Source organism: Canis lupus, chromosome 21 (genome assembly GCF_003254725.2).
Source record: "Canis lupus dingo isolate Sandy chromosome 21, ASM325472v2, whole genome shotgun sequence".
NCBI classification, from domain to species: Eukaryota; Metazoa; Chordata; class Mammalia; order Carnivora; family Canidae; genus Canis; species Canis lupus.
The window spans coordinates 25,766,906-25,780,620 of record NC_064263.1 but is presented as its reverse complement, the minus strand read 5'-3'; the positions used below and the strand labels follow the sequence as shown (position 1 = coordinate 25,780,620).

General features: G+C 52.4%; 1 protein-coding gene across 2 annotated transcripts in view; it reads right to left on the bottom strand.

Moving 5' to 3' along the window:
• The window catches only part of PDE2A (phosphodiesterase 2A), a 92,879-nt gene extending 79,419 nt beyond the window's left edge, over positions 1-13,460 (bottom strand). For both annotated transcript variants that reach the window (XM_035703742.2, XM_035703739.2), the window contains exon 1: positions 13,161-13,460. Coding sequence is in view for 1 of the 2 variants with exons in the window: in XM_035703739.2 (XP_035559632.1) it covers positions 13,161-13,231 (71 nt within the window). In the remaining variant the exon portion in view is untranslated. The remainder of the gene's footprint in view (positions 1-13,160) is intronic.
• Between the last annotated feature and the right edge of the window lie 255 nt (positions 13,461-13,715).

The following is a 13,715-nucleotide window of genomic DNA, read 5'->3' as shown; positions in this document are numbered from 1 at the left end:
GAGCACCAACTGTCTACTCTCTGTCATCCACTCTGTGGATTTCTGAGGCCACCACTTCCAACTGACCCAGCCATCAGACCCAGTGTACCCTCAGAAAATTGTGGCCTGAGCATCCCTTCCCCTCCCTGGCCTCTGTCAGGAGGTACAAAGGCCACAGGAACAAAGGCCCAGAAACAGTGAGCTTTTCCTGGGCATCTCCCAGCATATATATTTTTTAAGATTTTATTTATTTATTCATGAGAGACACACAGAGGGAGGCAGAGACATAGCCAGAGAGAGAAGCAGGCTCCTCACAGGGAGCCTGACGTGGGACTCGATCCTGGACCCCGGGATCACACCCTGAGTCAAAAGCAGATGCTCAACCACTGAACCACCCAGGCGTCCCTTTCCCAGCATATTAAAAGCAGCTCTAGTCTATGTGCCCAGGTTGTCAGTTCAAGGAAAACCCAGCACCTCTCATAGCCCTGTAAAAAGTCACACACACACACACACACACACACACACACACACACACACAGCCCCGGGGAGGGGGGGGACTGACTGCAAAGGGCACAGAGAAATTTGGAGAAATAGTACTCCTTTCTTGATTGAAATGGCAGTTATATGACTGTATACATTTACTAAAACTCATTGAATCATACACTTTGAATTGGTGATTTTATTGTATGTAAATTATAATACTTCAATAAAATGGATGTAAAAAATTAAAAAAAAAAGAAGTTACAGCCCCACCTTCTAAGGCCCCCGCCCCAGCATAAGAGCTGTGCAGAATCAGCAGCCATGCAGAAACCGAGGAGAGGAGGTACAAAAACCATGGAGGCACCTAGTAGGTACCCACACACATGTTTGTTTCACTCAGTTCCAATTAGCAAGGACTCACTAGGCACCTCCTGGGTGCACTTGCACATCCTTGATCTCATTAGCTCTCCCTCAGCTCTCACACGGCCCAGAGTGGGAGCCAAACGGCATGCCAAGTACACCACACACTTGTCTCATTTAATCCTTGCAGCAGCCCTAATGAGGTGGGCTCTATTAACGTCCCCCTTTCACAGATGAGGGAGCAAAGGCGGCAGAACTCACACAGGTCCTGCTGCCAAGAAGTGGAGGAGCTGAGATTTGAACCAGAAGACAGTCCTCAAAGCTTATGCTCATCACCACTGCACTCTATTACCACTGCACCCTTTACCAAACATGGCATGGGTTAGGAGACCATGTATGGGAAATGTGCCTCTGACCTTAGGCATTGAACCACGAGGTTTCCCCTAGGCTTAGCTGTAGAGGCAGGGTACGCTCAAGTGAAGAGGGCAAGAGAGCATGTGTGAGCTCAGAGAGGTGGCAAGAGGCAGGACCGGCTTTGGAAAGGAGAGAACTGGGTTGGGTAGCAAGCCTAAAAGAAACATAAAAGAAGTCAGGCAGAGCCTGAGAAGAAATGAGGCAGAGGACATCTGGCTATGGCCAGCCTGTGCATTAAATGCCTGCTCAGGCCCTGAGCAGCCAGGGCTCCTCATTGTTATTCCTGACTCCGTCTCCCCCTCCCAAAATTCCTCTCTGCTCAGTTTCTCAGCCCTAACAGCCCACTCACAATCACAGCCACCACCTCACCAGGCACAGGCAAAAGTTTCATCCCAAGACTTATCAAAGACTGACTGGAAGATAATGATGCATGTAGCAGGGGGGACCTCTAAGGTTGAGGAGTATGGAAGGGATGCCAAGACGTACAGAAAGATAGGAATTAACTCACGAAGGGAGGGGGCCTCCAGGAAGAGTATGCGGGGGGGGGGGGGGGGGGGGGGAGGGGGGAGAAGGGAACAGCATAGGCCATAGCCCAGAGGTGAGAGAGGCTGCACAGGTAGGGAACCAAAGCTAGCCTGGTCTGTATCTATGCTAAGTGTGAGTGTTTCTGTGTGCTGAATGTGTATCTGTGTTGCATGTGTGTGTACTTGGGTTGTGTGCACAGGTGTTTCAGTTCATTCCATTACTAGGTCAGTTTTTTAGGTTTATCCTGCCTCTGTTTCTCAGTAGACACTGATGTCTGTGTTATGTGTGTGTGTGTTGTAGGTCCCTCCGTGTCTTTGTAGCGTGGTCTGCTTCTTTGTGTGTGGGCTTCTGTGTCTGCTGCATTTTTCTCGTGTTTATTTCTGTTTGTTTCTCCATGCTTGGAGCTATATGTTTGTGGGTGGGACACTTGGTCCCTTGGCTCAGGCAGCTGGACCCAGGAGAAGCCTGGGGCAGGAGGGTACTACAGTTGGAATCCCGTTGCACACAATAGCACCTAATGATTGTCAGGCACTTAGTGGGGTGGAAGGCTGTACCAGAGATGCCAATTAACACTGATAATGAGTCAGCGACCTGAGGCCCAGCAGAGGCTGAAAGTGGGTCCCCACTGGCACACAGGCACATGGATGAGCTGGCTGGGCCAAAGCCCAAAATTGCCCCCCAGCACCAGGGGGGAGCCATCTCACTGACTCATCTCCCAGGGAGACCAAAGCCCAGGCTCTGGATAGCAAGAAGGATTGAGATCAAACTCCAGGATGAAAATCTTAAAAGGAAGGACTTTTATTGACTTGGCAATGAACAAGTCATAAGTGTTATCAAGAGAAGAGACAACAGTGACACAGCTTTGCTCTTGGGGGCTACAGTCCGAAGGGGTGACTTATGGGTGCCAGGGCAGGTACTCCAGAGTGTGGAACCCACAGGCAGGATGAGGCAGGGAGGGGTGCTCCTGGAGAAGAGTCTAGAGTTGCCACCCATCCCTGCATTGGTGGGTGGACACCGAAGAACTAGGGCCATAGCTCCAATGGGTGAGCTGGGCTGGGGTATGTCATTCCTCCTCTGACCTGTCTACATGGCTCACTTGTCCCCAGCCACCTCCAACACAGCCATCTTGCCTCTCACCTGGGCCAGCTTCCTCACTGGCCCCTCTAATTCAAAACCCAAAGCTAACCATTACCCTGCTTACACCCTTCCTGGCTTCCCTGTGTGAACTGGGCTTCCGCTACTGGGCCCTTCCTCCAGCCCATCATGACTTCCTGCTGTTTTTCATACTTTTGCTTGTGCTGGCTTTTTGCCTAGAATCCCCTTCCTCTCCTCCCTCACCTGGAAAACTCCTATTTATTTTTCAGGGCTAAGACCCAGCATCACCTCCTCAGGGAAGTCTCCTTCTGGTCAGCAGCCCCAGCAGGGGCTTTCCTCCTTCCCTGCACTCACCCCATAAGGCCCATTGCCTTCCTCTAACAAAGGGGAGGGCAAGGACTGTCCAGTCCACCTCCTCGGCCAGGGTGACAAGCACAGAGCAGGGCACCTGAGGGCATCATCAAGGAGGGGTGGGATCAGTGAGATGGCTCAGTGGGGGCCCAGGGCACACCAAGTCCTGAGAATGACATTCTTCGGCAGCCCCAGCACTACTCAGGTGGGGCAAGGCAGTCACGGCAGAAGTAGCTCCAGCCTGATAGCAGACCAATGGGTGCCTGTGGGTGCACCCAGAAAGCACTGGTCGTACCTGGGTCCAACCAAACATCAGAGAACATGACAAAATGCATGTGCAGAAGCAGGGCCTGGCTTCTGGTCCCAGCCGTGAGACCTGCCAACTGTGTGACCTTGGGCAAATTGGCACCCTCTCTGGACTTTGGGTTCCCATCACCCGTTTGTTCCCCCAGACCTCCGTTCTTTTTTTTCTTTGACAGCGTCTGTGGGGCAGCCCTTTATTCGTGGCTCTGGCTCTCAGATCTACAGCACTCTCCTAGCCCCCTGGGCTTCACAGATGCTAGTCCAGAGTACCTCAACATGCCCTGTCTTTTCCCCTTCATCCTGCCCCATCTCCACAATGGTCCCTTCATCAAACTGCCTTCAACGAAACTGCATAAATGTGTCATCTGTTTCCCCTCTACAAAACAGTGTGAGCTCCTTGAAGGATTGTTGAGGTGATTAAAAGAGATAATTTGAAAAATATAAGGGACACTCTGTAATTATTAGTTCTCTCCATCTAGCCCCCAGACTCCACCCTACTTGGAGTTTTAAGATGACTGAATTCTCTGGCGTGGGAAAGATGCCTGCTTCTCTCCTCTTCTACCCAATCCCTGCCCAGCCCACAGCACCAGGGAGCCTCAGCCCCTGTGCCACCCAGAGCCCAGTTCTGAGCCTCTCGTGCCCCTCCAACCCAAGAGCCCGCCATAGCTCAGCCCAAAGGAAGCTAGCTGCCCATCTATCTCCCTGTCTGCTCCCTCCATGCCATGGCCAGTGAGGCCGTTGTCTCCTACCCATCACACTCTCAGCTCCACTGGTGTCTTCAAATCCAGCCCCCTGCCTCCAATCCCAAACTTCCAGGAGGACAATGTCTCTTCTTTCCCAGGGAAGGGAATCTTCCTGCCTCCAGCTTCCCACTGCCCAGGCCACCAGGAAAAGTGCGCTGGGGCTCAAACTTGCCCACGCTGAGTGGGCTGAGGCGTGTCCTTCTTTGGCTCCTCCATGACAGCTATAGCTTAAAGAGACTTCAGGGAGTTTACATCTAACTTTTCTGCTAGGGAAGTCTCATCTGCAGTTTCCCTAACCAGGCTGCCCAGCCCCTCTGTTCACACCTCCCTGCACCATGGACAATGGGACTGCCCTGCCCCCTCTCATTGAGCCAAGCTGGGCTTCCAGGATTCCTCCACTGCCCCAGCACTGTTTCAGTACTAAGAGCCCAAGGAGGGAATAGAGGAAAAGCCTTGAATGTTAGAAAAGTAAAAACCTAAAAATGCATCTGATGCAAAGCTGAGGCCCCTCCTCCCTGGTCCCACTCCACTGCTGGACTCCTCTCCATGGAACTTCCATTGCTTAGGGAATAACAGACTTCACAAGTTCTCAGGAGGAGTCTCACAGCAGGCAGATGCTCTGGTACAAACTTCAAAGGCAGCATCTGAGGCCTAGGAGGAGTAGAAATGCCCAGGTGCAGGAGGATGGCTTCATGCCACAGAACTGGATCTCTACTTTGAGCTCTCCATCTGCTCCAGAGGCTGGACAGAGAGAGCCCTTTTAGGCCAGACACACCCCTCTCTGTGCTCCAAGACTTGCCATCTCACTCTGGATCCTGCTATGTGATGCTGAGTCAATCATTACCCCTCTCTGGGCTTCAGGATTTGTATCTATAGAAAAGGACTGGGCTGGGAGTCCCTGAAACTCTCCTAGTGGGGTGCAGGAATGGCCATGTCCAGCATCTCCATGTGACAGCCTGGATCCTGGTTAGTCCGATCTGAGCCTGAATACAAAGACACCATGTTCCTCTAGGGCCCTCACTGACTAGAAGGGGGTCCTAGAGTCTCCTGAGGGAAGCCCAGCCTCACATGTGACAGCCTCTCCAGCCCTTGTCTCTATCGTCAGACAGATGGGACTCAGGAGAGAAAGCGTTGAGTATCCAGACCTTGGGCGTGGCTTTGCTGGGTCAGCAGAGCAGGGGCATGCGCCTTCCCACACATTCACTCACCCAGGCCTTTACACTGAAACACAGATACCCCTATACATGGAGATACACACCCACATACAGTTTTATTAGAACATATGTACCTAATACTGTACACAGAGGTGCCCACACTCACTTACACATAACCATTTACCAATAATCAGCTATAAAAATGGACACTCATATATTCACACATGTGAATATGTCCACACTTTTATACACTGACCCACACACTCTTATACTTTCACACCCATATACATACATGTACAGCTGGAAGCTCATATTCCTGTTCACACACACACACACACACACACACACACACACACACAGAAACACAAATAAACCAATCGGTCTTATCCCTCATCTCAGGATCAAGCAAATCACAATCCAGTAGAAACCCAGACTCCAACTGCAATGTCAGTCTAGATCTGTTTCCAAATCTAAACTTGTTCTCGAACTGTGAGGAGAAAATACCTGTCTGTCTTTGCTATGTGGGGTCCAGTCCCTCCTCAGTCCTCCTTCCTCCCTATGCCATGTCAGCAGTGCCCTCTCATCCCGGCCTCAGTGGGAGTGGCGAACGATGGGCTACTCTTCCTCTGCCCTTCATCCCTGCTCCTTGCCGAGCCCCTTCCTCCCTCTGGCCTTTCAAACACAAGGATGATCTGGGCTGCCACCCCGCTGTGACAGCAACCCCTGTTGGAGACAGGTGGTGTTACAGCACAGCTCTATGGTACACAGTCTTCACTCCCCAGGCTGGGGTAGAGGGGAGCAGAGTAGAGGGAGGAGGAAAAAGAGGAAAAGGAAGAGGAGGAGCAAAGTACTGGAAGTACCACGGATGAACTTGAGAAGTCTCAGGCTGTTTTGTTTCTCCAACCCTAACCATTCAGCCCAGACAGCAAGATCAATCTTCCCAAAGTCAAGCTCTAATCAGGCCCTACCCCTGCTCCAAACTCTTGGGAAGATCCTGGTGGGTCATGATAAGAAGTCCAAATTCTCAGGGTGCCTGGATGGCTCAGTGGTTGAGCATCTGCCTTTGGCTCAGGGTGTAATTCTTGGGTCCTGGGGTTGAATTCCATATCAGGCTCCCTGCGTGGAGCCTTCTTCTCTCTTTGCCTCTCTCTGTTCTCTCGTGAATAAATAAATAAAATCCTAAAAAAAAAAAAAGGTCCAAATTCTCAGCCTGGAATTGGTTGTCTGGGGTCCGCCTAGTTCACTTCTTAGGCTCATACCCCAAGGGACTCAGTCTTTGCCTTCTGTCCCTGAGTCAGGTCTTTTTTTTTTTTTTAATATATGTATTTTTTAATTAATGAATTTATTTATGATAGACATAGAGAGAGAGAGAGGCAGAGACACAGGAAGAGAGAGGAGCAGGCTCCATGCCGGAAGCCCGTTGTGGGACTCGATCCCGGGACTCCAGGATCGCGCCCTGGGCCAAAGGCAGGGGCTAAACTGCTGAGCCACCCAGGGATCCCGAGTCAGGTCTTTTTAACTCTGTTCCTCTGCTGAGATGTCTAGTTGTATCTTGCCTGTCCTTCAATACCTGGCTTTTGCCATTCATGGAAAGAGCAGAAACTTTGGGAGTGGGCAGACATATGCTCCAAAAGTCACCGGCTGAATGCCTCTGGGCAAGTTATTTCCCCTCTCTGATCCTCTGTTTCTTCACCAGAAAACAGCAATCTCTTGGGTTTGTGGTGAGGATTAAATGAGATCATAGATGTGAAAACAGTGCTCTGGAAGCTGTAAACTTCTGTGTGAATGTGTGAAGAGTCCTAATTATGGCTTAATCCCTTTATCCCTACCCCCACCTGCCTTGCCCAACACACAGCAGCCTGAGTGGTCCCTGAGAGAGGGATCGACACTTCTCCACCTTTGGGCCCTGCATCCCCCAGACCCCTCCCGGGCCTGTTCCCAGCCCACCTCGGCAGCAGGGTGCGCATTTGGACGCAAGGAGGCCAGACTAAGTATGCTTACTGCAAATTCATGCCAGACTACAACTCCCAGAATGACTCACAGATTGTTCTGGGTGTGGCCACTGGCTTAACCCCTTCCTCTTTGAGCCCTTTCCTTCATTGTGTCCTCTGGGGGTTAGTCCCTGGCCAGTCAGGGCAGCTTAGGGAGGTGGTCACATGTCTCTGAAGGCCCTCAGCCCCTCCCACAGAGCAAACACTTCTCACCATTCCCACCACAACTCCATTTCAGACCTCTTTGTGTCTCCCACACGATGACAGCTTCTGGGCTCTTAGCTCTGGTCTCTCCTTCTCCAGGCCCCCACCAAATCTTTCTAAAAGTGTAGGTGAGTGTGGGTGGTTTATAATGGCAACAGCTAACCTTTATGAGCACCTGCTGCATGCCTGCCACTAAGCTCTCCACTTCCAGATTCTTCGCAGCCATCCTGCCAGGAAACTATTAATATTCCCACTCCACTATTCACACGGGGTTCAGAGAAGTTAAATAGCTTGCCCAGAACTACATAGCTACAGCATAGTGGTGCTGATATTTGAAGCTCCACCCATCTACCACCTTTTCTATTCTATTCTCAAAGCCTGGGGTGGCTCAGTTGGTTAAGTGTCTGCCTTTGGCTCAGGTCATGATCTGGGAGTCTGGAGCCCTGGAATGAAGCTGACATTGCCATCGCCATCAACATCAGGCTCCCTGCTCAGCGGGAGTCTGCTTCACACTCTCCCTCTGCTCCTCCCCCACTTGTGCACTCTTGCTCTCTCTCAAATAAATAAATTTTTTAAATCTTAAAAAAAAAGAGTCAGAACCCAGAAACCTCAAGGTCCACGTATTTCAGCAACTACACTGTTGGGAAGTCCTCCCAGATGCCTGACTTAAATCCCTTCTGCTGCACCAGGCCCCAACTGCCTCCTGTTTTTCGGGGAGGGCAGTGAGAAGGGTGACTTCAGGGAATCCGAGAAGTGGGTCACGTCACTGGGGACCTGGCCTTTCCCAGGGAGCGGGCGGCCGAACAATGGGAGATAAATGTGTTGAAAACATCCGTTACTAAATATATCAACTTCCCGAGAAGATGGGGGTGCTGACAGGGAGCCTGTGGCCCCTAACCTTGAGGCCACAATCTTGTGGCTCAGAGAAGCTGGGGCACTCAAAGCAGCAGACAAGGCTGTTCTGGCTGTCCTGGGGGCTGGGGCAGAGGGGGTGGGAGGCAAGCATGGAAGGGGGCGATGTCTCATCCTCTCAGACAAAGCTGCCAAGCCCAGGCTGGCTCATTTGCATATTATTTTGCATTCATTTGCATGCCACTTTCTGGAAGGGGTTCACATTCAACTGCTGCCTTTCCCCCATTTTCAGGGTCTCTGTTCACTGAAAACGCCATTCTTAAGCAAGGAGGAGCCCTTCAGCAGCCCTGATGGGGTGCTGGGAGAGCAAGAAGTTGCAAATTCCTAACAATGCCTACATGTTAAAGCTGCGGGGGCGGGGGGGGGGGGGGGGGGGGGGCACCTAGGCTATGGAAAGTGCTTCTTGTAGTCTAAGTCTAGCCCCAATCTTCTCACTTCTCTGTCTCTGTCCAGGCCTCCTCTTACCCTTGCACTTTACGCTTAGGCCACTCTGAACTCCTCCAGTCCTCACATAAACAAAACCATACTTGCTCTCAAGACCTTGCACAAGGCTTTGGCTCTTCCTGGAGCTGTCAGTTCTGTCTGAAGAAGTGACTCTTCCTTCTAAGGCCAGCCCCAATAGCCTCTCCTCTTAAAGACCTTCCCCAAACACTGGCAGAGGTTGGGGGGGGGGGGACACTGGGCCTTCCTCCATGTGACCATTGCTCTGTCCTGCTCCCCACAAAGCTGGTATGTTTGGTTGGGTAGCATGGCAGTAAATATCTGCTGAATGAATGAACGGATCGTGATCTCCCTTCTGTCTCTCTCAGCCCCTGCCATCCCCCTCTCCCTGGATGACATCACTCACCTGCAGGAGGGGCAGAGCTGGAGAGGGCCTGTCTCTAATTCCCCTTTCTGTCCTGGAAGACTTCCCCCTCATGCCCACAGCCCACTCTCAGAAAGCCAGGAGATTCCACACTCCTCTGTGCTGGTAGGAAGTTCTTCCTATTGTCTATCCTCACTCCCTTTCTTAGCTATTATTTTTGGAGAGGGGTCAGGGACCACTCCATCTCAGTTTTACCATATGTGTGGGAATAAAGGCCCACTCTCTGCCCAGGATGTGTTCATACCACTCCTGAACCATTATGCCCCAGCTTGGCCCTACTTTTAGTGACCCAGGATGGAGAAGGGACACAAGGCCAAGTAGCCAGGCCCTATAGAGGAGTCCAGGACAAACATAACACTCCAAGGGAAAGGTTGCTCAATAGGAAGGGGATGAGCAGCCCCTCCTAGGGGGTATGTAAGCAGAACTGGATAGATCCTAGGCAAGTTGCAGAGAGGAGTAAAGCTACTGCTAGAACGTGGCTCAGATGCTCTACATGTTCTCTCCCGCTGGGAGGCTGCACTGAGCCCAGGTGTCCAGCCCTGTGCTGGGAAGCACGAGGAGATGGCTCCTGCCTTAGAGGAGCTCCTTGGCTAGCTGGGTAAGGACCTCGCACACAGAGGCATCATGGGGGAAGGCCGAGTCTGGGCCACAAGCTTGATGCCATACTATCAGGGAGACTCCTGGGTGGGTCACAGAGTCAGAAGGAGGGGAAACTGAGGAGGGCTTTCTAGGGGAGGCTTCCTATTCAAAAGCTTTTCCTTAGCAAACTAGTCCTATGAAGAGAAGGCCAAGCCCCTTCACTTGGCATTTGAGAGTCTACAGAATCTGGCCCTTCCTGTCTTCTCTTCCTCCTCTCCACTCCCTTCTTGCTCCCACCAACCCAAACTCTTTCTGTCCCTTGATCACATAGCACTTTCTCACATCTACCCACCTTCATGTACTGTCCCCTCTGCCCCTCCCCACACAGGCTATTCCCATCTATCCTTCAAGGTGCAGCTCAACTGTCTCCTCCTTTGAAGCCCTGGCTTGGTGCGGGCTCCACAGTTCATGGGGCTTCCCTCTGCACAGCACTGTTCCCACTGCAAGGTTGTATGTTTCCACTCCTGCCTCTCTCATCAGACCAGCAGTCTCCGAGAGCAGGGTCTGGGGCTGTGTCCATTCTGGTCCCCCAGTGACCAGGCCAGCAGGCATTGAGCACGCATTGCAAAGTTGCTGTTGAGTGAATAAATGAACGAATAAGCACAAAAATCCAGGACGGGAGCATGCTGAGTGGGTAGGTTGTATAGGCCGGAGCAGCAGGAGCCAGGGAGTGCAGGCCTGACTTGACAGCAGGCCGGCTCAGGGTGAGACTCCCAGGCCATTAAGACTGAAGGCGGGTACTGCTGGGCGCTCTGCCTCCCCTATTTGGCTAGATCCCAGCCAAGCCATCAGCAGTCTCTGCGGACCCGAGGCTAGAGTGGGAAGCAGAAAGAGAGGCAGGAGCTGTTTGGTGGGCTGGGGCAACTGGGGGCCGCAGAGAGGATAAAGGCGATTAACCCTCACTGAGCCGACCCAGCTCAGGCAACCAACAGGTCCCCTGCGGGGCCTGAGGAAGGAGACTGAGGCTTGCATCTGATGAAGAGCTTCAGCCCTGGCCTTGTAGCCAGAAGAGGTTGACAAAGCCACAGCTTCAGTTTCCCTGTCTGGGAAAAGGCGACTCCATAATTTCTAACCCTCTGCACCTTGGCTGGAAACCCTGTGGGGTCCTCTTCTGCTACCTTGTTGGCCTGAGCTTTCCAAGAGCTTTTCCCTCCAACATCCTGACACTCCGAAGTCCTGCCACTGAGTCCAAGCCCAAGTCACCTTGATATTCCCCATCTCATTGTCTTTCCCAATTTCTTCCTTCATCTGCTCCCTTGGTCCACCAGGTTCCAGACTTCCCTGATGCCCACACTGGCCTGGCCTCCACCTTGTCTCCTTGCCCCATCTTTCTCTTCCAGTTCAACCTTGACGGTACCACTGAGGCAGCTTTCTAAAACCCAAACCTGATTCTGTCCCCACCACAGAGAATCTTCTCAGGCTCCCTAGAGCCCTCAGGATAAAGCCCAAGAGGTCTGGAGTTCAAAGTCCTATAGGATGTGGCTGCTGCTTACCGCTTCAGCCTCTTCACTGCTCCAGGAACATGCCCCATCCCCACCCAGGGCCTTTGCTTGTGGTGCACCCACTCCACCCCCACCTGTTAGCTTGATCTTGATCTTTATACTTAATTATTCTCAAGCTATTTTATGTCTAGGAAGCTTAGGAGGCCCCAGAGGGCAGAGCCATTATTGCCTATTTCTTTTCTTCATCTCCCCACAGGGTGCAGAATGAATTGTCCTGGGCTCACAGAGGTGGTCGCACATTCAGCCACCCCCGCCCTGCCTCAGTGGGCCACAGTGTCCCAGCTGTGTCTTCAACCACCAGGGGAAGGAAACATCCACCTACGCACAGTTGGATGAATACACACACAGATACACACATACACATACACCAGCCACACAAGCACCAATATACACTCATGTCCACCAGCACCATGATCACACGCCCACACCCACTTATACTAACAGACATCCACATCTACACACACACGTACACACACAGCTCAACACTAATATACACACACTAGCAAGAACACAAACATGAGTGTACATGGAATCAAACAATACATTCAAGATTGAGTCACTCTTTTGCAGATGTAGGCACACATATTAACATGCATGCCAACATACAAACTCAAACTAACACACATACACACCTATACACAATGTAACCTGCACTCACACGTATAGAGATGAACACTTTCAGTCACACAGGATTACTCACACATCCTGACAGGCTGCTGCACATCCAACCACCAAGGACTCCACAGACCCCTGCCCACCCCACATGCCACCTCGCACATCACACATGTACACACATACACATACCTTCCTGTGCAGGCACAGATTTGCACCTCCACTCACTTGGAGACACACATGTCACTTGTCCCTGACGTTGGCAGCTCTCGGATGGTAGAGGGGCACTTCCACGGAACCCCCCATTCCACTCACCTGCACAAGTACCCCCCAAGTGTGGACACACATGAGGCTGGTGCACAGAGGCCTCATTCAACCAGCCATGGCTCTCTCTGGGACAGGTGTTTTGGGGGTAAAGTTGCCTAAACTGGTGGCTATGAATCCCAATCCCATGAAAGGCAATGCCCCAGACCCTCTTCTGTTTCAGTGCCACTTACTCGTTCATATTCATGTTTGTTTTCTCCCTCCCTCATTCTCTCTCTTTCACACGTGGGAGTGCGGGCACATGGACAACACACCACACACAACACACACACACACACACAACACACAACACACACACACACACACACACACACGCACACACGCACACACGTGGTCCCAGACGTCTCATCCTTCTCCAGGGTTCTGAATCAGTTTATCTCAGCCCCCCAGAGCTCCTTGGAACTCCCTGCAGACCTCCCCTACCCCCAGCCCTTGAAAGGATAATTAGGTTCATTACCAACCCCTCCCCCAGCCCCTTCTATGGGACCCTAGCCCCATCACCCTCTAGGTTGATGCCAGACACCCCCAACGCTGTGCAGAGGCCCCCAGGCTATAGTCCAGCAACCAGCACCCAGGAACAGGATCGATCCTCCCACGTGGCTCAGCTCCACGCCAACCCCGGCTCCTCACAGGCACTCCCAGGACCCTGGTTCATGGTGCTTCTTGCAGCCGCTCACCCAAGCCTCCAGCCCCTCAATAGTACTCACGGCTCAGCCGGTCGCGCTGCCGGGTACTGCTGGCTCCTGCAGAGGATGGAGTGGCCGCATGCCTGCCCCATCGCTCCTCATCGTCTGCCTCCCCAGCCAGACTAAGGTGGCACCTCGCCCTGTCCACCCTGCCCGGGGTTCCAGGCAGGGTGCCTGGCCCAGTAGGCACGGGAACCAGGAGCGGTAGCCTGTCCCCAACTCAGCCTGGACTCAATACCCCAATCTCGTGCTGCTGCTGCCCCAGTTGCTTCCACCTCTCCTGCTGCCACTGCCTCTGCCGCTAGGCTGGCTCTGGGAGGAGGTTGGAGCAGGTCTGATAATGCAGAAGGGGGAGGGAGGAGGGAGGAGGAACAGAGAGGCCCAGACAGAGAGGGAGAGAGGGAGGGAGGGGTAGGGAGAGACTCTGGCTGGGAGAGGAAAAGAAAGACTCTCACACAGAGGAACGGACAGAGACCGAGAGAAACAGACAGGAAAGAGAGAAATACATGAAGGAGAGAAGAGAGAGATCAGAGCCTCAGAGAGATCAAGATGGAAATATAGAGAGATCAGAGAGGC